This window comes from Euprymna scolopes, chromosome 46 (assembly GCF_053919585.1).
Source record: "Euprymna scolopes isolate OS-2025 chromosome 46, ASM5391958v1, whole genome shotgun sequence".
In the NCBI taxonomy this organism is placed as follows: domain Eukaryota; kingdom Metazoa; phylum Mollusca; class Cephalopoda; order Sepiida; family Sepiolidae; genus Euprymna; species Euprymna scolopes.
The window spans coordinates 17,925,073-17,948,503 of record NC_136527.1 but is presented as its reverse complement, the minus strand read 5'-3'; the positions used below and the strand labels follow the sequence as shown (position 1 = coordinate 17,948,503).

Sequence of the window (23,431 nt, the reverse complement as noted above, 5' to 3'; positions counted from 1 at the left end):
CCTCTATAGTATCAGACCTGACCGAATGGTTAATTATAGGCATAGACCGATTCATACCATCCAAAAAATTCCAACAAAAACTTAACAGCCAGCCATGGTTCTCCCCTGAATGTGCTGCTGCCATTGCGCACAGAAATCACTTTTTCCATAGCTACCAACGTAATAGATGTACTGAGACTAAAGCTGCTTTCAGGACTGCCAGCAACCACTGTAAAAGAGTAATAAAACATGCAAGAGAGCTATATGCTCAGTCTGTTAAATCCCAAGTAGCTGATCAGCGGCTTGGTTCCCACCAGTTCTGGCAAATAGCAAACAGGATCTTGACCAGAAGTGTGCGTTCTATCCCAACTATCATCAATGGACCTGAGGTCATCTCGTCAGCATCAGACAAGGCCAGACTATTTGCAAAGAACTTTGCAGCTAATTCTACCCTATGCGACAATGACCATCAACTCCCTGTATTTCCTCCTATAACAGACAACACGCTATGCAACATACAAATGTCTGTGCGTGAGGTCGCCAAGCTAATCAAGAACCTTGATTCCAGTAAAGCAACTGGCCCGGATGGCATTCCAGTTATAGTGCTGAAAAAGCTCCAACCAGAACTTGCCCCCATACTTACAAAGCTGTTTAAGCGTTGCCTTAAGGAGAAGTGTTTTCCAACACCCTGGAAAACCTCATCAGTATGCTCTGTATTTAAGAATTCAGGTGAAAAGTCATCTCCCTCTGAGTACAGACCAATAAGTCTCCTATGTGTCATGAGTAATTTGTTGTTGGAATCCATATTAAATAAAGAAGTAGTCAACCACCTCAACAGAAACAACCTTCTTAGTGACATGCAATATGGTTTCCGCTCTGCAAAATCTACAGCAGATGTGCTAACAGTTATATCACATAGGATTAGTGAATCTCTTGACAAAGGTTTCCTTTCCAGGGCAATTGCTCTTGACATATCGATAAGGTATGGCATAAGGGTCTACTTCACAAGATTTCCAGCTACGGTATTACTGGAAATGTTTTCTCAATAATTAAATCATTTCTCTCCGATAGGCTCATAAGAGTAGTGGTTGATGGGCAGAAATCAGAGGCCCACAGTATTAATGCTGGAGTCCCCACGGACTTGAAAACAACAAATATATTCTATTAAAAAATTTTTCTTCAAAATCTTTGGATTCAGCATTAAATACCTGAAAAGGGTTGATATGCCATAAAATAAAAACAACCAACCAACCAACCTTTAACAATTACAAGACTATATCCATGACAAGTAGCACCTTACCTGAGAATTCTTCCCTCAAACTTCTCGGCCTAACATTTGCAGACAATATGAACTGGAACAAATATATTGAGGACATTGCAAAGGCTGCTGCAAAGAAGGTGGGTTCCCTCTATCGAGCTAGAAAACTACTCACACCTAAGAGTATCCTATACCTTTACAAGGCCACCATTCGCCCATGCATGGAGTATTGTTGCCACATCTGGGCTAGTGCATCTACCACTAGCCTCTCCCTCTTAGATGAGGCCCAAAAAAGAGTTGTCAATCTGATCGATCCCACATCATCAACTAAGCTCCAGCCCCTGTCTCATCGCCGCAATGTTGCATCACTGTGCCTGTTTTACAAATATTTTAATGGAATGTGTTCTAATGAACATACATATCCCCAACAAACCCGCTTAGCAATAAGGCAGAAATCAGAGGCCCACAGTATTAATGCTGGAGTCCTTCAGGGGTCCATCTTAGGCCCAACTCTCTTCCTGATCTACATCAATGATCTCCCAAAACACATACTTAAATCATTCGTTGACATCTATGCTGCTGACTCGACCATCTATGGCAACACATCAAAGGCTGTAAATGACAAAGTTCTCTCTAATTCACTCTCCTCTGATCTTGAGCGCGTGGTACAGTGGGGGAAAAGGTGGCTGGTCACTTTTAATGCATCCACAACCAAGCTTCTATCTTTACATCATCAACGCTCTGATTCCCATCTGGCATCAATTTAAATAGATGGCTCTAGTCTTGGGGAGGCCCCATGTTTTGACAAGCTTCTGGGTTTGACCTTTACTCCTGATCTGAAATGAAACACGTACATCAGGTCTGTTGCCAAGGACGCTGGGAAAATGGTGGGATCCTTTTATCGCTCCAGAAGATATCTCTCTACTGATGCAATTCTCTATCTGTATAAAAGCCAAGTACGTCCAACTGGGAAGGAGATGCTAAAAACAGCCTATCCTGCCTTGATAGAGTATAAAATAGACTTCGTGGTTTAGTGGGGGATGCCCTTTTCTCTTCCCTGCAACCTCTCTCCCATAGAAGAGACGTTGCGAGCCTGTCTTTGTTTTATTGTTACTTCCATGGCAAGTGCTCGTCTGAGCTTCAATCTCTCGTCCCCCCTCGCCAATCTTTCATGAGAAACACCCGTCGGGCTGAAATTACTGTCAATAATTTTCCCCACTCTTTATCTGTGCCTAAATCCAAACGTAGATTCCATGAGCAGAGCTTCTTTCTCAGAAGTGCACGACTGTGGAACTCTCTTCTGTTTGCCTGTTTCCCACCTGACTACAACCTGGATGTTTCAAATCCAACATAAACAAATTCCTGACAAACCACCCCCTTAAGTAAGACACTCTATCAAATCTCCAATACTAATGATTACTGCAATACTGTCTCATTGATTACTGTACACGCAATAACCCTTATCCCTGAGTGGCCTCCGGGCCTTGATAAGTGGTGACCCCCCCATGTAAAAAAAAAAAAAAAAAAAAAAGATCTCACCCCTTCACTGTTGATGTCCCTAAATGCCAGAAAGCTTTCTATTCTAATAGTTTCTTCCCTCGAACAGCTAGACTTTGGAATTCTCTTCCTGCTGCCTGCTTCTCTGGCTGTGGTGGTATGCAGAAATTTAAATGTAACATAAACAAATATCTTTATTGCTTTATTCCTTCCGAATGATCGTCATCTTTGTGACGTGTCAATTTTATATTGGTCGATTACTTTTTGACTTTTTGTTGCCTGTTTGTCTCATGCGTTTCATACCATCATTTGTTTAAAAAAAAATATTTTATTAAGTTTAGTTGAAGAGTGAGTTAACAAAAAAGTTTAGTTGAAGAGTGAGTTAACAAAAAAGTTTAGTTGAAGAGTGAGTTAACAAAAAAGTTTAGTTGAAGAGTGAGTTAACAAAAAAGTTTAGTTGAAGAGTGAGTTAACAAAAAAGTTTAGTTGAAGAGTGAGTTAACAAAAAAGTTTAGTTGAAGAGTGAGTTAACAAAAAAGTTTAGTTGAAGAGTGAGTTAACAAAAAAGTTTAGTTGAAGAGTGAGTTAACAATAAAGTTTAGTTGAAGAGTGAGTTAACAAAAAAGTTTAGTTGAAGAGTGAGTTAACAAAAAAGTTTAGTTGAAGAGTGAGTTAACAAAAAAGTTTAGTTGAAGAGTGAGTTAACAAAAAAGTTTAGTTGAAGAGTGAGTTAACAAAAAAGTTTAGTTGAAGAGTGAGTTAACAAAAAAGTTTAGTTGAAGAGTGAGTTAACAAAAAAGTTTAGTTGAAGAGTGAGTTAACAATAAAGTTTAGTTGAAGAGTGAGTTAACAAAAAAGTTTAGTTGAAGAGTGAGTTAACAAAAAAGTTTAGTTGAAGAGTGAGTTAACAAAAAAGTTTAGTTGAAGAGTGAGTTAACAAAAAAGTTTAGTTGAAGAGTGAGTTAACAAAAAAGTTTAGTTGAAGAGTGAGTTAACAAAAAAGTTTAGTTGAAGAGTGAGTTAACAAAAAAGTTTAGTTGAAGAGTGAGTTAACAAAAAAGTTTAGTTGAAGAGTGAGTTAACAAAAAAGTTTAGTTGAAGAGTGAGTTAACAAAAAAGTTTAGTTGAAGAGTGAGTTAACAAAAAAGTTTAGTTGAAGAGTGAGTTAACAATAAAGTTTAGTTGAAGAGTGAGTTAACAAAAAAGTTTAGTTGAAGAGTGAGTTAACAAAAAAGTTTAGTTGAAGAGTGAGTTAACAAAAAAGTTTAGTTGAAGAGTGAGTTAACAAAAAAGTTTAGTTGAAGAGCGAGTTGATAAAAAAGTTTAGTTGAAGAGTGAGTTAACAAAAAAGTTTAGTTGAAGAGTGAGTTAACAAAAAAGTTTAGTTGAAGAGTGAGTTAACAATAAAGTTTAGTTGAAGAGTGAGTTAACAAAAAAGTTTAGTTGAAGAGTGAGTTAACAAAAAAGTTTAGTTGAAGAGTGAGTTAACAAAAAAGTTGAAGAGCGGGTTGATAAAAAATAGGAAAGATAGATTACTTGGAAAGAGGTGTGGTCAGTAAATAGTTCCCATACAACTCGGCCTGAAGCGTTTAAAATGGAAGCGGAAGCTCCTACCATTGACAGGAAGTAATCATCACGAATAAACGTCTGTCCATAAGTCTAAAAAGAAAGAAAGAAAAAAAAAAACTGAAAATAATTAGATACTAAAAATAACAGTGTACAACCATTAATCGTTAATCCCAACATTGTTTGTCGTGACAAAGGAAAAAAAAACATACAAAATTTAAAATTTTCTAAAATAAATTAAACTTTTTTTTTTAAATAGATAAATTGTTCCCTAAAAGTTGAATGCAAGAAATCATAAAAATGCAATATTGTAATTTAAGATGATAAAACATTGAAATAAATTTCATTGCTCAACTTTTGTTGCAAAAAAGATTGTGATCACTTGATGTCCGACCAACTTATTGAAAATCCAGATGGTCAGAGAATATCAACAGTGCCATTTCAAATCATTAGTGTTATTTAAAAGTTTTCCTTCTCCTTGCCCTATCAAGTCTCGAAAGTCTATTTACCATATAAATTGTGATATTGACAGAAAAAGTAGTAAAAAAATATCTTCAATAGAAAGTGAATACGATAATCCTTTGTAAATATCACATCAATTGCAATTATTACAATGAAACCATTGATTCAGTGAACATTTTCATAACTGTTCTTGTTTCTAAATTTTGAAGGAATCAATCGCTATCCTATTTTGATAAAGTTTGCAAGGAGGCGTTGCTGTTCTTCTACATAAGGCGCCTGGGATTCTCAAATACTCATTTGATACTGCGCTGGTTCAGCAGTACTTAATTATTGATCTTATGAGAACCAGTGTGACAAGATGATAAAATCGAATATATTATAGTACAACCAAAATGTTTTTTCTTTTTTTTTAATAAAGTTATCTATATAAATCATGATCTCTAATATTCATAAAAAGAAAAACTTTCTTTTCTTTCTTTCTTTCTTTCATCATCTTCATCGGTTAAATATTGCTAATCTTTCTTTATTTTATCATTAGGTGCCCGACTGAGCTTTAATCTATAGTCCAATCCCTTGTAAAACATTTACACTGAACATCTACAGAATGCCAACATCAATATATTACATATGAATGAGTCCCTTGTGGAATTTCCACAGGTCCCACTAGTGTATATATATATATATATATATATATATATATATATATATATATATATATATATATATATATGGTTTGGATGCACTTATGATGATCATTGATGCTGGGAAACTGCATTAAAATGTTAAGCTAATTTCATTTTGTTATTGATTTGAAAGGATATTGAATCCTTTGTCCAACATCAATTAGGAGGTTACTTTCCTTGTAATATATGAGAGAGGGGGAGCGATACATAGATAACGTATAGTTTTTCTTGTTTATTCTGATAAGACTTTTTAATTTGATAATTTATTATTGATTAGAGCAGAAGTAACCTTTTTTAGAAGCAACGTTTTTGAAGTTCGTGTAGAACTCCACCTATTTTTTAAAAAAGAAAAAAAAACCCAAAAAACTGAAAATGATTAGATACTAAAAATAACAGTGTACAACCATTAATCGTTAATCCTAACATTGTTTGTCGTGGTTTTCTATCCATCTTCATCTGTTCCTGTTCTGGCCGTGTCGTGTTGGTAATTGCTGAGGGCGCGAACACTGGTTTACAAGTAAAAAAAATTAACACAAACTCACTAAAGAAAACAAACTTCGACACATTCAGTAGATATCGATTGTACTCTGTATGTGTGTGTGTGCACGCGTGGAAAAGACCGCTTTCCCCAGAACTCTAATGTTCACATCTATGATTAAATGTTTTAAACAAAAATTGGTACAAACCTGTTTTCATGTAGCCTGCAGTGTTCGTTGGCAGGTAAAAAAAAAAGTAAAACAACAAAAAAAAAGAAAACGACTGCTACTTCTCTTTATATATTAGGCTGGTGCACAAACAATATCGTTTTCTCACATATGTTACTTTTATATATGACTAGCGAGGAGTACCCGGCGTTGCCCGGGTGTTTGTAGGTTGTAGGTGTGTGTGAAAAGAAACAGGTGCCCGTGAAAAAAAAAACAAAGCCTTGATGACGCGCAGTTGGAAAATAGTAAAGTATGAAAAAAAAACAGGAGCGCGTTTTTGATTGACGTGACGGTCAGCATTTTGTGCGGCACAGTTTTTAATCAGGTCAATAAATCGGTTTGTTTGTTTTTAAAAACCCGCTCCCCCGTCTGATATGACAAAGTCGACAAACGTTCACTGGCTCTGGGCCTGTTATTAGAGTCGAGTTTCGCTTTTTGTTTATACCGAAAACCGAATGTAACGGGTGCCGATGCGGGAAATGTGGAATAATTAACGTTTGAAAGTCAAATAAATTAAATAGACAGGCGAGCTCCGCGGTTAAGTGTGAGATATTACAATTTATAGATGATATAAAAAGTTTTAAGAAGTTGTGAACCGAGCGAGCGCTTCTCTGAAAGAAGCCTTTTGTGGACATCAAGGAAAAGCGTACATACATACATACATTTTCGCTTTTATATATATAGATTTCTAAATTAATTCATTGATATATATATAACCATGTTATGTTATATATCATTTTGAAGCACGTTTTTCGCTCTATCGTGTTATTCATTACTGTTTATTATCTCTTCATTCATTTTTTTGTGAGCTTTTTGACAGCATGGACAAAATTCAAATCTGCATGATTTTCTTGTTCCAGTTCAAACTAGGCCGATTCTAATGGTTCTTATTTCGATTAATAAAGTTTATTATGAAAGGAGTTATGATCTTTTGAAGTTGAACATAAAAACGACATTATTTTTGCACCAACTTAGTATGTTATCAATCTTGTTGCCTGATATGCAAATTACTGAACAATAGGCATCTCCAAACCGTTGTAAAGGACGTCATCATTGAACGTGTTAATTAGTGACGTCATCATTTCGTGTGTTTACTATAGTCTTGTGTCAATTTCTATGGAAGATCATTTATGCGGAAATTTATGAATAAATAAAATGTACAAAAAAAAATGGATAAAGGACAATATAAGACTTACCTTTTGTAAAACAAATAGATTTTTAATAACGAACTACACAGACGATAAAATTAATTTTAACCTGTTCTGTTGATACATACATCTAAAGATAGTGCTGCTTACAGACCCCCTACAGATTAATACCATTTAAAGCTTTTTAAAAATAATTATTTTTTAGAATTGTTTTTTTGTTTGTTGTAATTCGAACAAATATATTACCGAGAAAATAAAATTATCAAGAAAAAGTGTTTTTTTCTTTGTTTTTTTTTTTATGTAATAATATTGATTTTATCTCCAATTTTGTTTACAACTTTAAGATAAGTGAAAAAAAATGACGGGATTTTATCTATATAATTATAAAACTCAAATGACCTTGTAACGAGTGTTGTAAACCCAACATCCGGTTTATGACTTCCGGTTGCGCATGTGTACATAAACTTAAACCTATAACAGCGTAAACAACTGAGCTTCATTCTATGGTCCCCCCTCGCCAAACTTTCACAAGAAACACTCGTCTAGCTGAAAACACTATCAATAATTCCACCCCCCCACTCTTTATCTGTGCCTAAACCTAAACATAGATTCCATGATCAAAGCTTCTTTCTTAGAACTGCACGCCTGTGGAATTGTCTTCCGTTTTCCTGCTTTCAGGCTGACTACAATATGGTTGTCTTCAAGTCTAACGTAAATAAGTTCTTGATGAGCCGTTCCATATAAGTTATCAAATTTACCGAATTTTCATTACTAATGATTACTATATTTTCCAATTTCTACTGTACACTCTTTAACCCTTATCCTTGAGTGGCCTATTGGCCTTGATAATGTGGTGATGCCTGTATAAAAAAAAAAGAATATAATCACAAATCGCTTCTTTTGCAGATTTTTACCTGCGCACTGAAATATTAACGTTATTATTTAGAAATTATTATTTAACATGGGAAGGGTGAGGATGTTTTGCAACTATTCTGTATTATAACTATACTGGTACAATTTTCTTACAAATAAATCAACTTTAACCCATTGACAACCATAAGAGCATTTTTTTAACGGCGATTTCTCCACCGCCTTCATTTTTTTTCAATTTATTATTCTCCATTTTTTAAAAGACCTTTTTTAAAAACATTCATACATTTTCTTCTACACTACCAACATAAATAAATAATCCCGAAAATATGTTTTTTTTTTAAATTTGTGTTACAAATAAATAATCAACGCGACAATAAAACGTATTGTTTTACTGTGTACATTTTCAGCATCACAAATTTTTTTTCACGTTTAAATTATCCAAATAAACAATTGTTAAAACTTTCTGCCTTTTTATTTATTTTTTTTTACATCGTTCATTACATTTAAGTTATTTTAACGCAATTCTCTTACAAATAAATCGACTTTTGACAACCATAAGAGCATTTCCCCACCGCCTTCCTTTTTTTTTTCAATTTATTATTCTCCATTTTTTAAAAACATTCATACATTTTCTTCTACACTATCAACATAGATAAATAACCCCGAAAAATTTTTTTTTTTAATTTGCGTTACAAATAAATAATCAACGCGACAATAAAACATATTGTTTTACTGTGTACATTTTCAGCATCAACGCGACAATAAACGTATTGTTTTACTGTGTACATTTTCAGCATCAATTTTTTTCACGTTTAAATTATCCAAACAAACAATTGTAAAACTTTCTGCCTTTTTATTTACTTTCTTTTTACATCATTCATTACGTTTAAGTTATTTTAACGCAATTCTCTTACAAATAAATATACTTTAACCCATAAGAGCACTTTTTAACGGCGATTTACCCCACCACCTTCCTTTTTTATTTTTACATTTTCTTCTCCGTTTTTAATACACTTAGAACTTTTTTTTATCTACACTCTTAGCATAAATAAATAAATCCGAAAACATTGTTTAAAAAAAAAAAAAACTTACATTTTATTTTCATTTTCTATTTAAAAAGCCATTCTTAACATGGGGAGAGTGTTTTTTTTTTTAAAACTATTCTGTACTTTAAACTAACAATTTCATTTAAAAAACTATATCAAAATTTGAATTTAACTACAATAAGTATTATGGTATCTGTCCAGTGCATATTTACCTATAAGTATGACCAACCACTTGTAATTCAATGGCTGCAAGTTTTTTTGTTTCTTTTTTCAAAAATAAACAATTATAAACAGAACGACTCATAGAAATCTATCTATATTCTTTTTTCATTTTAATATACTTTCATAGAAATGTTTCTGGTATGTCACAAAAAACTATTTTCTTTACATCACAAATGTCACGTTCATACATTAATTCCATAGCTAATATAACATACTGACCCAACGGGTCACGGGTAGTCTAGTATATATATATATATATATATATATATATATATAAATAACTATTTTTTAATTATTTGATCTTTTCAGCTTTAAAATATGTTGAAATTTTTATCAACCTACATTTATTTTGTCTAATTTTTGTAACATAAAATATGGGGGGGGGGGTAGAACACCTAAAATATATTTCCTCTAATATATTTAATGAAACCTACTTTTTATATGTAAGTTTATTTAATAATGAATTAGTATAAAAAATTTCAGGAAACTATGATTATTATTTGATTTTTACTAGATTTTTAAAACATGGGTATGTCAACGGCTTAAAAAAACGTCACTACATAGAAACGTTGTTTTTTAAAGCGTCGATAATGTAAACACGATTTTTGTCTCTCATTTTCATTATTTTTTTATGCTGTAAAAAATTTTTAAAAACTATTAGCAGTTTAATTGAAGCTTCTTTTAAATGGTAAAAAAGTTAGGATGATAATATTAAAATAGATTACAGTTACATCGTGTTACATACAGGATGGGGGAGTTAAAACTATGGTGCACATTGGAGGTACCTATTCAACAATATTCAGATTATTTTATAAAGCTGTCCTCGAATCTGATTATTTTGTTCCTATCACGCATGATTATAAATAGAATCGCTCAATCCTCCTGTCATGACAAAAATATTATGACAAGTGTCACATTCGGCTGATGAACTGGTCACATTTGGTATCTTATGCCCTTGCACCCTAATGAGATCTGGACCAGTGCTTTGTATTAAGATGATTGCCTACCAAAGCTAAATAACATAACAATATTTCTTATTTATTTTTTCCTTTTGAATATTTTATTTTATTTAGGGATCCCTCCACGAGCACCTGACCAAAACAACTACAACAGCAACATTCCTCCAAACAGGAAAAGGGAATATGGGAACACCCCAGCCTATGCTCATATGCCTCTTGCTAAACCCAATGTGTCTCATCAGCCAGGGTTTATCCAAAGGACATTTACAGCCTCAAACTCTGCGGGTATGACCAATGCTGCTGTTGGCGCAAGAATGGCCCTGGCACCTGTCAACCAAAACAGAACTCCCGTCATGAATAAGGAAATGCCACCAAGAAACTATGCACACACGTAAGTTTTGACTTTTATTACATGAAGTATTCATGTTACAAACATTCACACACACACACACACACACACACACACGGGACCATCTGTAAAAAATTTAACATCCAGTATAGCAGCAAATCCTTGGAACATCAACCTGAAAGAACAGTTGAAAATGACTTATATACCATACATTACGACCATGTAATCCCTACAGCCACCTACCTTGAAAATGCTGCTGTCAAACTTGACATAGTTATATGGAATAAGTCAGAAAGAGTTGCAACCTTGGTTGAAGTGAGTGTTCCTAATGATGGCGGACTGAACAGAGCTGAAAGAGAGAAACAGACCAAATACCAAGGTCTCGTGTATGATATGAAAAGAAACTGGAATCTTAAGGAGATATCAATCACACCAGTTATTATAGGCGCTACAGGGCTTATGAAGAAGAACCTGAAGTCCTACCTAACTAATATTTTTGGTGAACCAAGTGCAAAAGAGATGCAATTGGAAAATAAAGATTAAATAAAGAATAAGCAAACGTAATAACCCTATTTTAAAGAGAAAAGGGCATCCCCCACTAGGCTACGAAGTCTATTTTGTACTCTGTCAAGGCAGGATAGGCTGTTTTTAGCAGCTCCTGCCCAGATGTGGCAGCAGTATTCCATCCTTGGACGAACTCCAAAGCTTCTTTCTTAGAACTGCACGCCTGTGGAACTCTGTTCCGTCTGCCTGCTTCCCACCGGACTACAACTTGGATGTCTTCAAGTCCAATGTTAACAAATTCCTAATGAACCGCCCCCTTAAGTAAATACTTCATCAAATCTCCACACTAACGTAATGTACTTGCAATAACCCTTATCCCTGAGTGGCTTCCGAGCCTTGATAAGTGGTGATCACTGTGTAAAAAAAAAAAAAAAAAAATACTTGGCTTTTATACAGATAGAGAATTGAGTCGTCATTCGGCATTCCCTCCATTCACCATTTCGCTTTCCATGTTGTCGATAAGCACTTGAAGCCTCCATTCAGTCTCAAAAGACAAAGGATACCCCATGTAGGGGCGGCTGCATGTATAATTGTGAGGCAAAGGTTGCGTAATCAACAGCCACACCTCTCCTAGCTGGATAGACAGATAGATACGCAGATTGTCATTAACAATCTATTTTGATGAAATTGATCATTTTTCAAGAAATATTATCTGGAAATATGTTCACTTTGTTAAGAAATATACTATAGATAAAATTTTATATGGTACAATCGCGTTGACACACCAGTTCTCGTCAGATCACCGAAGTTAAGCAACGTTGAGCCTGGTTAGTACCAGATGGGTGACCATTTGGGAATTCTAGGTGCTGTATGTGCTCTCCGCTTATCTTGGCATTTGTTTCCAATCGTCCTGTACTTCACTTGCCACTGGTATTTAACAATGTCGTCTCAGGAGAGGTGTGGTCGGAGATTGCGCACCTCCTGCCACAAAAATTTCACACGCAGGCAACCCTTCGTGGGTATCCGGAGTCTGTCAAAGACTGAAGGAGCCTGCTTATCAGACGTGATATTACTACAGTGTTTCCTATAAATGCTATTATGGCATGCGTTCTTCAGAATTGTCTAATCTATCCCCAGCTTCTTTTGTTCCAGCTTGTTTAGCTCGTTGGTCTAGTAGTCTTCATTCAGTTTTAATACCTTATTCTAATGCAGATTCCTATTCCAGTAACTTCTTTCCAAGGACTGTAAATTTATGGAACTCTCATCCTGCTCACTGTTTTCCTTCTACCTACAGCCTTGGTATTTTTAAGAATAAGTGAATAGACATCTTCTGTCTTTGCAATAATCGTCTTTCATTCTTGTTAGCTCCTTACATTAAGCGGTTTCATACCTTGTCATGAGCAATTTCCATAAAAAAGAAAAAAAAAAGGTAAGTATTTGTTGCAAATGTCTTGTGAAGTTTGAGCATGAAGTGCTTGAACATATGGCAGCAGTTCTTGAACTGCGTTTTTTGAGTTTAATTAAATTATCAGTTTTGTGTGTGTGTGTGTGTGTGTATGTGCGTGCGTGTGTGTCTGTGTGTGTGTGTGTGTGTGTTACACTTTTGATGTGCTGAAACCCATTGCAAAGAAATCAAATCGTCTTTCATTTTTGTTAGCTCCTTACATTTAGTGGTTTCATACCTTGTCATGAGCAATTTCCATAAAAAGAAAAAAAAGGCAAGTATTTGTTGCATATGTATGAGGAAGAAACTGTAGATTGAAGTTCATTTGAGCATGAAAATAACCATGATAGGGAAGTGCTCGAACATATGGCAGCAGTTTGCACCAGTTTCTTCAATAAGTTGTAATCTGAAACAGCTAAGCAACTCCCCAGGGGTATCATGGTCACAGCACATACCAGACCGCATCATATGGCTTGTCATCAAAAGCCTTTTTCAGGTCGAGGAAAGCAAAATGCAGCGGTATATGTTAGTTCGCTTAGTACATCCCACAAGGTTGGATGAACATGTGTTACTGATGGCTGGACGTCATATTAAATATCTACTCGAGACAAGGGAAATAACTTCTTTTTTTTTTTTTTTTACATGGAGGCCACCACTTATCAAGGCCCAAAGGCCACTCAAGGATAAGGGTTATTGCGTGTACAGTAATCAATGAGACAGTATTGCAGTAATCATTAGTATTGGGGGTTTTGATAGAGTGTCTTACCCAAGGGGGCGGTTTGTCAGGAGTCCGCCTATGCTGGACTTGAAGACATCCAAGTTGTAGTTAGGTGGGAAACAGGCAAGCGGCAGAGAGTTCCACCGGCGTGCAGCTCCAAGAAAGAAGCCTTGCCCATGGAATCCACATCTGGATCCAGGCACAGATAAAGAGTGGGGAAAATTGTTGACAGTAGTTTCAGCCAGACAGGTGTTTCTCGTGAAAGATCGGCGAGGGGGGACGAGGGATTGGCGCTCAGACGAGCACCCGCTAAATATATAAAAGAAGGCCACCGAGTTCAATAACTCTGATTTTACATTGCTGGTGTTTTCTGGCATCAGGCGTAAGTCAAAGTTCCAACAAAAGAAAACAAACAAACAAAACGGCTTATTAACACAAGTCTCTTATAATTTCAGTAGAGGCTCCCATATTTGTCAAACAGTTTGCGACCTGTTCCTGTCCCCTGATCCATTCAATTTGCATTTCTTCCTTCACCAACATTTCCTTTCCTCTGGCCACATCAACTCTCAAACGTCTGTCACTTAAAAGAGTTGATGATTTTAAGGTCTCTACCAAAGATGCGTTGTCTGTTTTTCAAAGTACTTCCAAGACTTCATTAATCTCATTTAACAGAATTGTATTTTCTTTATTCCTTGGCCTTCCAACCTAACACTAACCCTAACCTTCCAAGGTCCTTGTTTATCTTCGTCAAATGACATGATCCTCTTTACCCAAAACTTTGGCAGGGCCACACCATCCTTTATAGTTTTGCCTTCTATAGTAAACATTGTCCCCCATCCCAAATTCTTCATCTGCATAATGTCTTCTATTAAATCGCCTTGCTTTCCGAATTTTTCATTCTTGATTCAGCCTCCAGGTACCTTTTTCTCGCAGAATCTAAAGCATTTAAATTGATTCTAACCACATCGCTGGTTGTTGCAGCATCTAACACTGACGCCATATTTATATTGGATCCAAAAACAAGCTCATTTGGGCTATGTCCAGAATAATTCTGAAGAGCATTTTTGGCACTAACGGCCCAAGTCAGTGGTTCACATTTCTCATCTTCCAATGTTTTTTCCATTGCTTCAGCCAATATTAAATTATGGCATTCCACAGTGCCATTACTAAATGGACTTTCAGCGGCTGTACTGCAAGTTTTGATATTCATTTGTTTTCGTTTATCTCTCTATAACCATCATTATTGAATTCTCACCTAGTATCACTCAAGAAGCGTTTAGGAAATTCAAAATATGTTATCCACATAAAAAACATGGTGCAAATAATTTCTTTGCTCTTCTTGGTTTTAATCAGCCTGGCAGCAGATTAACTAGTGGATGCGTCAACTAGGTCAACTAGGTGTAAAACCCAGCATTGGTTTTGTCTGAATTCTTTTAAGTTCATACATAGTGTTATTAAACCGGTTTCCAAGAGCCAATCACGCCACTGGACGAAGAAGGGGTCTTCTAAACCTTAAACAAACTGAACACGAATCATAGTTATCCTTAATAACTTTTATTCAGTGTCACAGACCGGTCTAAAGTCCTCGAGGGTGAGGACGTAGAGGGTCTTTCCGAGGCTGCCTGTAAGGAGGTCGGATGTAAACAGTCTGCTTCATGTTGCTCCTCCTATGTCCACAGGAAAGGTTACTTTAAGTGTCCCCTAAAACGATGGGTGAACGTAAATTGGAACCCTCCTTTCAGTTCTGGTACTGATTGTTTTCAGAGATGGGTGAACTCGTTCTTATGAAAAACTCATAAGAGTAGTGGTAGATGGACAAAAAATCGGAGGCCTGCAATATAAATGCTGGAGTCCCTCAGGGGTCAATCCTGGGCCCAACTCTCTTCCTGATCTACATCAATGACCTCCCTAAACACATACTTAAATCATTCGTTGACATCTATGCTGATGACACGACCATCTACAGCAACACATCAAAGGCTGTAAATGACAAAGTTCTCTCTGATTCTCTCTCCTCTGATCTCGAGCGCGTGGTTCAGTGGGGGAAGATGTGGCTGGTTACCTTTAATGCATCCAAAACCAAACTTCTATCCTTACATCATCAACGCTCTGATCTCCATCTGGCATCAATTGTGATGGATGGCTCTCGTCTGGGTGAGGCCCAGTGTTTTGACAAGCTTCTGGGTTTGAGCTTTACTCCTGATCTGAAATGGAACACGTACATCAAGTCTGTTGCCAAGGTCGCTGGAAAGATGGTGGGATACTTCTACCGCTCCAGAAGATATCTCACTACTGATGCAATTCTCTATCTGTATAAAAGCCAAGTACGTCCAAGGATGGAATACTGCTGCCATATCTGGGCAGGAGCTGTTAAAAACAGCCTATCCTGCCTTGACAGAGTACAAAATAGACTTCGTGGCTTAGTGGGGGATGCCCTTTTCTCTACCCTGCAACCTCTCTCCCACAGAAGAGACGTTGCGAGCATATCCTTATTTTATCGTTATTTCCATGGCAGGTGCTCGTCTGAACTCCAATCTGGTCTCCCCTCGCCAATCTTTCACGAAAAACACCCGTCTAGCTGAATCCACTGTGAAAAATTTCCCCCACTCTATATCTGTGCCTAAATCAAAACGTGGATTCCATGAACAAAGCTTCTTTCTTTGAACTGCACGTCTGTGGAACTCTGTTCCGTCTGCCTGCTTCCCTCCAGACTACAACTTGGATGTCTTCAAGTCCAATGTTAAAAAATTCCTAATGAACCGCCCCCTTAAGTAAACACTTCATCAAATCTCCACACTAACGTAATGTACTTGCAATAACCCTTATCCCTGAGTGGCTTCCGGGCCTTGATAAGTGGTGATCACTGTGTAAAAAAAACCAAAAAACTTTACTGCCTCACACCAATGATACCAATTTCTCTTTTGATTCATGTAATTTCTCAGTCTTCGTTCTTTTCTCCATTTTAGAGCATTTTTTTTAAAGGCTTCACAATGTAACACAAAGTTTGGTGAGACTTTTCAGCATATTTGTCAATGGATGACTAAAATGTCCAGAAGTTGTCTTTATATATCCGCTAAGAGCCAAAAACTCCTTATCATAAGAGGCCCTACTGCCTCTCACCAATGATACCAATTTCTCTTTTGATGCACGAGCAAACTGTTTATGTAATTTCTTAGACTTCCTTCTTTTTTCCATTTTTTTAACACAGTTTGATGACTTTCCAACCTTTCTTTTGCAATTTTATATATCTGCCTAAAATCTTTCAGCTCTCACTTTTAAAATCTAGTACCATGCCGGCAGTTTTCATTGATTTATGACTTAGTAACAAGAATAAATCATTTTGACAATGTCAGCATCTATGTATGCTCTGACACCTTTTATGACATTCTATAGTTACGGGAAATGTAACTGTAGTTCAAGTTTTGATATTCATTTTTTTGTTTATTCGCATTGTTCAGTTTCACGTAAAATAGATATGTTGTTGTAAAAGGAATTTTAATTGTTCAATTCTTTTTATGAAAACTGAATTAAAATAAGGTCAGAGAGAAGCACGAACAATAGCAAATTAAAAACATATTGAAAAATAAGTTAGTAAGAATTCTTTGTCTGCAGAAATGGTTTGGGAACATATGCGAACCACGCATGTTTAGGCAACGTGAGTTTCCACGTGTGCATGGCACGTTTTGAAGCCATACATTAGATAGACTGAGATTCGAACCTTGTAAGCAAGGTTCAGAAATAGATTCAGAAAGGATTTCGCATTGTTCAGTTTCACATAAAATAGTTTAGAGGTGTTGTTGTAAAAGGAATTTTAATTGTTTAATTCTTTTTATGAAAACTGAATTAAAATAAGGTCAGCTAGAAATGAAAGAACAATGCAATTTAAATCTAGTACCATGCCGGCAGTTTTCATTGATTTATGACTTTGTAACAAGAGTAAATCATTTTGACAATGTCAGCGTCTATGTATGCTCTGACACCTTTTATGACATTCTATAGTTACGGGAAATGTAACTGTAGTGCAAGTTTTGATATTCATTTTTTTGTTTATTCACATTGTTCAATTTCACGTAAAATAGATATATTGTTGTAAAAGGAATTTTAATTGATTGAAATATATACTAGCAAAACACCCAGCGTTGCCCGGGATTGAATGAATTAGGTGAAAATATATATTAGCAAAATACCTGGCATCGCTTGGGATTTGATGAGATAAATGCGTTGCATATTACCTGTCCTTGCATATACATGCTGTAAATTACCTACCCTAGGTAAGATACAATTATTTCATATATGTAATACCCGTCTTAGGGTAGGTAAAATATTCTTTTGCTCGAAATAGCAAATGATACATAAACATACAAAATTCCTCTCTCATAAGAATAATCAATTTTTTCATTATGTGTACGGTCCCGAGCAACGCCGGGTAGCCCCGCTAGTAATTATATAATTAAAATACAAGTTCTATGTTTTGATAAAACTGTGATCGACCAAGCAGAATGTCTTTTATGCAGTCGTGGAATATGAGAAATTATCTTATTTGCGTGTTACAAGAAAAGAGCCCTTTTCTTGTAAGTAAGAAAAACATTAGATAGACTGAGATTCGAACCCTGTAAGCAAGGTTCAGAAATAGATTCAGAAAGGATTTCGCATTGTTCAGTTTCACATGAAATAGTTTAGATATGTTGTTGTAAAAGGAATTTTAATTGTTTAATTCTTTTTATGAAAACTGAATTAAAATAAGGTCAGCTAGAGAAGAACAAACAATAGCAAATTAAAAACATATTGAAAAATAAGTTAGGGCGAAAAATAGGTTATCCGCCCTGGGTGGCATATACTTATGGCATATTGTAGTCGAGATATTTAAAATAAAAATAGTAAAAATAAAATCCTGGATGTCTTCAAGTCCAACATAAACAAATTCCTGATGAATCGCTCCTTAAGTAAGACACTTTATCAAATCTCCAATACTAACAATTACTACGATACTATTCCATTGATTACTGTACACGAAATAACCCTTATCCCCGAGTGGCTTCTGGGTCTTGATAAGTGGTGACCTTCATGTAAAAAAAAAAATCTGAATCAAGTCATAAATATGAAATTTGAATGAATTTAAAATATCATGTTTGTGAGTACTTTATGATCAGTCAATGCCAGGTGGCCTACTAGTCCATTATTATGTTGAGATATTTCTTTTTAAAAATCGTAAAAATAAAATCTGAATCAATCTATATATATAAAAGCGAAAATGTATGTATGTACGTACGTATGTATGTATGTATGTATGTTTGCTTTTTTGTATGTCTCGGTTAGCTCGCTTCTTCTTAAAACTTTTTATATGCTGTCTAAATAATAATATCTATGACTAACAAACTCTGGTCGCAGCTATCTTTAATTTACCCGACTTTTACAAGCTATTTTCGAGAGATTTTTTGATCGCCGCAAAGAAACTGGCTTCCAACGCAAAACTAGGTCAAACATCACGCGACTTAATGTCTTTGCACCTGTTAATTTCGCTTTATAAACGTCAACTTAACACACTTATCAATTCATCTATTCTCGTGGTCGAGACAGTTAGGTCGCAGGTTTTTTTTTTTTCCATTTCCTTTCCACCTCTGTGTCAAAGGTTCGGGGTTGAATGATATATATATTTATACATATATACATATTAAATTCCACAGCCAAACAACGTCGCAGCCTACAACAGCCATGGCAGTCTAAGAACCGGAAGTCCAAGACTCGAGTTTTGCCCTCATTTGACTAACTGATTAGCCCAAATGAGGGCGAAACTCGAGTCTTTGACTTCCGGTTCTTAGACTGCCATGGCTGTTGTAGGCTGCGACGTTGTTTGGCTGTGGAATTTATTATATACAATCTCTCACATTCTGAAAATCCTATCATAAGTTGCTCGCTTGGTTAGCATTTCTGGATGGCATCGTCCTTTTGAGTTAAAACTCCTACTTGTGAGACATCGGCTTGGAGTTATTAGCTGGTTGGATGACCGCGTCCCTTGTCGAGACGAAGTAGGTTCATTTCACAGTCGGATTTCGGCGCGGTTTGCTTGATCTATGTTGGTTAATAGAAATTCTTGTGTGCAGGGCATTTGCTCAGTTGGTAGAGTGCTTGCCTTGCATGCAAGAGGCTCGGGTTTCGAATCCTGAGTTCGGATGTGTCTAACTGATGAGCCCAAATGAGGGCGAAACTCGAGTCTTGGACTTCCGGTTCTTTGACTGTCATTGCTTTTGTGGGCTGCAACGTTGTTTGGCTGTGGAATTTATTATATACAATCTCTCACATTCCAATAATCATATATATATATATATATATATATATATATATATGTATATTAGGTTGGTGCAAAAATAATATCGTCTATCTATATATAAAAGCGAAATGTATGTATGTATGTATGTGTGTTTGCTTTTTCTGTATGTCTACAAAAGGCTTTTTTGGCCGTCATTCTCAGTTGGCTCGCTCCTTCTTAAAACTTTTTATATGCTGTCTAAATAATAATATCTACGACTAAGGAACTCGGGTCGCAGCTATCTTTAATTTACCCGAGTTTTACAAGCTATTTTCGAGATATTTTGTGATCGCTGCGTCGCGGGGAAAACAGAAACTGGTTTCCAGCGCAAAACTAGGTCAAACATCAGGCGACTTTCTCGCACCTGCTAATTTTACTTTATAAATGTCAACTTAAGACACTTATCGGTTCATCTATTTCCATTGTCGAGATGATTAGGTCGCAGGGTTTTTTTTCCATTTCCTTTCCACCTCCGCATCGAAGGTTCAGGGTTCAAGCCTACCTTTCTACCAAAACTTTTTTTTCTTTTACACCTCCAAACACCCGGCAAACGATTTTTTTTCTTTTTAACAGGGTTGTTTTGATTTACCCCCACCCCTCCCCCACCAACACACACCTCCAAACACCCGGGCAACGCCGGATACCTCCGCTAGTAATTTATAAAAGCAACTTGTGATGTCGTGTAGGAAAAAAATTAGATACTTAACGTATCTTGTCGATTCCGAGGTGGGGGGGGGGTGTTGGATGCTTCTTTTAAAACTGTGAACTCTCGCTGCTGAATATCAATATTTCAATATTATGAACAACATGATACAGCTGATTTTTCTCTGTAAACTCCGGTGAGCGTCAACTTAATATATCATTAAATGATATGTCACGTAAGGTCAAAAAGATCAAGCAATCCGTTTTATTGGAAAAAAAAAAAAACATGTAAGAAAAAGATAAAAGACATTCCTCATTTTCGTATTATTTGGATTCTTTAGCTGTGATTCTTCACCTATACATGCAGGATTTTTTTTTTTTTTTTTTTTTTACAGGGTGGTCACCACTTATCAAGGCCCGGAAGCCACTCAGGGATAAGGGTTATTGTAAGTACAGTACGTTAGTGTGGATATTTTAGAATGTCTACTTATGGGGGCGGTTCATCAGGAATTTGTTTATGTTGGACTTGAAGACATCCAAGTTGTAGTCAGGAGGGAAGCAGGCAGACGGAACAGAGTTCCACAGGCGTGCAGTTCTAAAAAAGAAGCTTTGTTCATGGAATCTACGTTTTGATTTAGGCATAGATAAAGAGTGGGGAAAGTTTTTGACAGTGGATTCAGCTAGACGGGTGTTTTTTGTGAAAGATTGGCGAGGGGGGGGCAGAGATTGGAGTTCAGACGAGCACCTGCCAAGGAAATAACGAAAAAAAAAACATGTAAAAAAAGATAAAAGATATTCCTCATTTTCGTATTATTTGGATTCTTTAGATATGACTCTTCACCCATACATGCAGGATAATGAATATTTCTAGACTATGTATACAAACAGCGGTGCAGCAAGGGATGGAGCAGGTGGCATATGCTTATGGCATATTATAGTTGAGATATTTTAAAAAAAAATCGTAAAAATAAAATCTTGGATGTCTTAAAGTCCAACATAAACAAATTCCTGATGAATGGCTCCTTAAGTAAGTGGGGGGATGCCCTTTTCTCTTCCCTACAACTTGGATAGCTTCAAGTCCAACATAAACAAATTCCTGATGAACCGCCCCCTTAAGTAAGACACTTTATCAAAACCCCCAATACTAACGATTACTATGATACTATCCCATTGATTACTGTACACGCAATAACCCTTATCCGGGTGGCATATGCTAGGGGGCGGCATTTTAAGAGGGTAAAAATAGAAAATGGAAAAAAAATAAATAAATAAAATCAGAAATTTTATACTAAAATGAGTCTTGTGAAAAAAAACAAAAAAAAACCGGAACTCTCAGGGGTATCGGAATCGGAAAAATGTGTCCCTATTTTCCGATTCCAAAACGATTCCTTTAAATTTTTTGCTTAATTTTTCGGTATTATGTAAACAAAGATTCTCGTATTATTTGGATTCTTTAGATGACTGTCCTCATTGCGAGTGTTTCGGTCAACTTGCCTCCCCACGAGGGCAAAGTTAGACGCAACGTCGGTTTTTAATGTGGGGATAATCCAGTTCCCCAAAAGGAGCTCTCCCTGGTTTGGAACAAGAATAAAAATTACTTCAATCTAGAAGGGTTTCTCTTTCACTGACACAAGACATAACATACTATGTGTAGCAGCAGAACAGATACTACACTTTGTTTTAACCTTCGACCTTCGTCAGGTGTGTCTTATTGAACTTGTGAATCTGCATGGAATTTTGAACGGAACCTTTAATTTAATCTACAAAGGGTAGCATGTTCTCGTTCTGTCAGCCATGATGAAGTAGAAGAGTAAGTAAAAAAAAAACTTAGAAGTTTAAGTAAAAAAAAATTTTTTAAAAGATGAAGATAATATTCTGCAATAAATAAATAATTAATAAATAATACTTATTATATATATATATATATATATATATATATATATATATATATATATATATATATATTATGTTTTATATATATATACTAGCATGGGTGCCTGGCGTTGCCCGGGTGTTTGGAGGTGTGTAACGAGCAAATAAATAAATAAATAAATAAAAAAGTGGTAGTAGGAAGGCTGGTTCGTACCCATACCCCAAAGGAGGAAAAAAACGAGAAAAGAAAACCTGACAGCTTTGCTGTTACGACCACCGTCAAACCGGAAGTGACGTAGGTTTAAATTAAGGCTAGACAATCGAAAAGAGGGGATGATTTTCGAAAATATCGGTGAAAAAAGCGATGCCTCTGTTGAAAGTTTTAGGCAGACATGCAAACATACATACATACATTTATGCATTGGTAACAAAAATTTTCGACCCAAACTGATTAAAATCTTGCCCTATCTCTGAATACCTTTGATGTCAAATTTCAAATGTTTAGACCAGAAATTGTTTGAGTAATTTGGTAGAGACCGCAGAGGTCAAATTTTCTTTTAACTTGGACCCGTATTATGACCCCTTAACATTTATTGTTTTGGGCTCAAATCACATTATTAAGTTAGATCCATGTCCAAGGAACCTATATCTAAAATTTCAAGTGTTTATACCCAAAATTGGTGGAGGAGTTAGGTAGAGTTCTCAAAGGTCAAATCGTCGAATGTTGACCCCTTACTAGAGAAATTTTTGACCGAAAACGGATCTCAAAGATTTTTCCAAATCAAACCAAATCTTCATACCCTATATATCAAATTTCGAGTCTGTAGACTGAAAATTGACAGAGTTATTGCATAGGGAAATGTACACAGGCAGACACACACACACACACACACACAATTTCACATATATATATTATATATAGAATAAATGACAAACAGTTATATTACAAAATTCATGATGTCGACCATTTTATAATTTATTCCTTTAATTCAGTTGACTTATACAATTCTTGACAGTATATGTTTCGTAGCACAAAATCAATCACTTAATTATTATATCAATCAGTGAATCCATTATGCCCTTAACTCATCAGAAAATATAGCAACAATCAATCCGTTAAAAGGAAATGAAGTGTGATTTAACATGATTAAAATTGGAAGAGAAGCTGCAAATACCTTTAATATGTTTCCATTACGCC

At 35.8% G+C, this 23,431-nt stretch overlaps 1 protein-coding gene and 1 pseudogene across 3 annotated transcripts in view; both read left to right on the top strand.

Annotated features, from left to right (window-relative positions):
- Positions 1 to 23,431, top strand: part of LOC145271119 (uncharacterized) — a 310,201-nt gene that overhangs the window by 54,754 nt on the left and 232,016 nt on the right. For all 3 annotated transcript variants that reach the window (XM_080126661.1, XM_080126659.1, XM_080126658.1), the window contains one exon: positions 10,512 to 10,788. In XM_080126661.1, the coding sequence (XP_079982787.1) occupies positions 10,512 to 10,788 (277 nt within the window). The remainder of the gene's footprint in view (positions 1 to 10,511; positions 10,789 to 23,431) is intronic.
- LOC145271500 (5S ribosomal RNA) lies at positions 12,009 to 12,125 on the top strand (annotated as a pseudogene).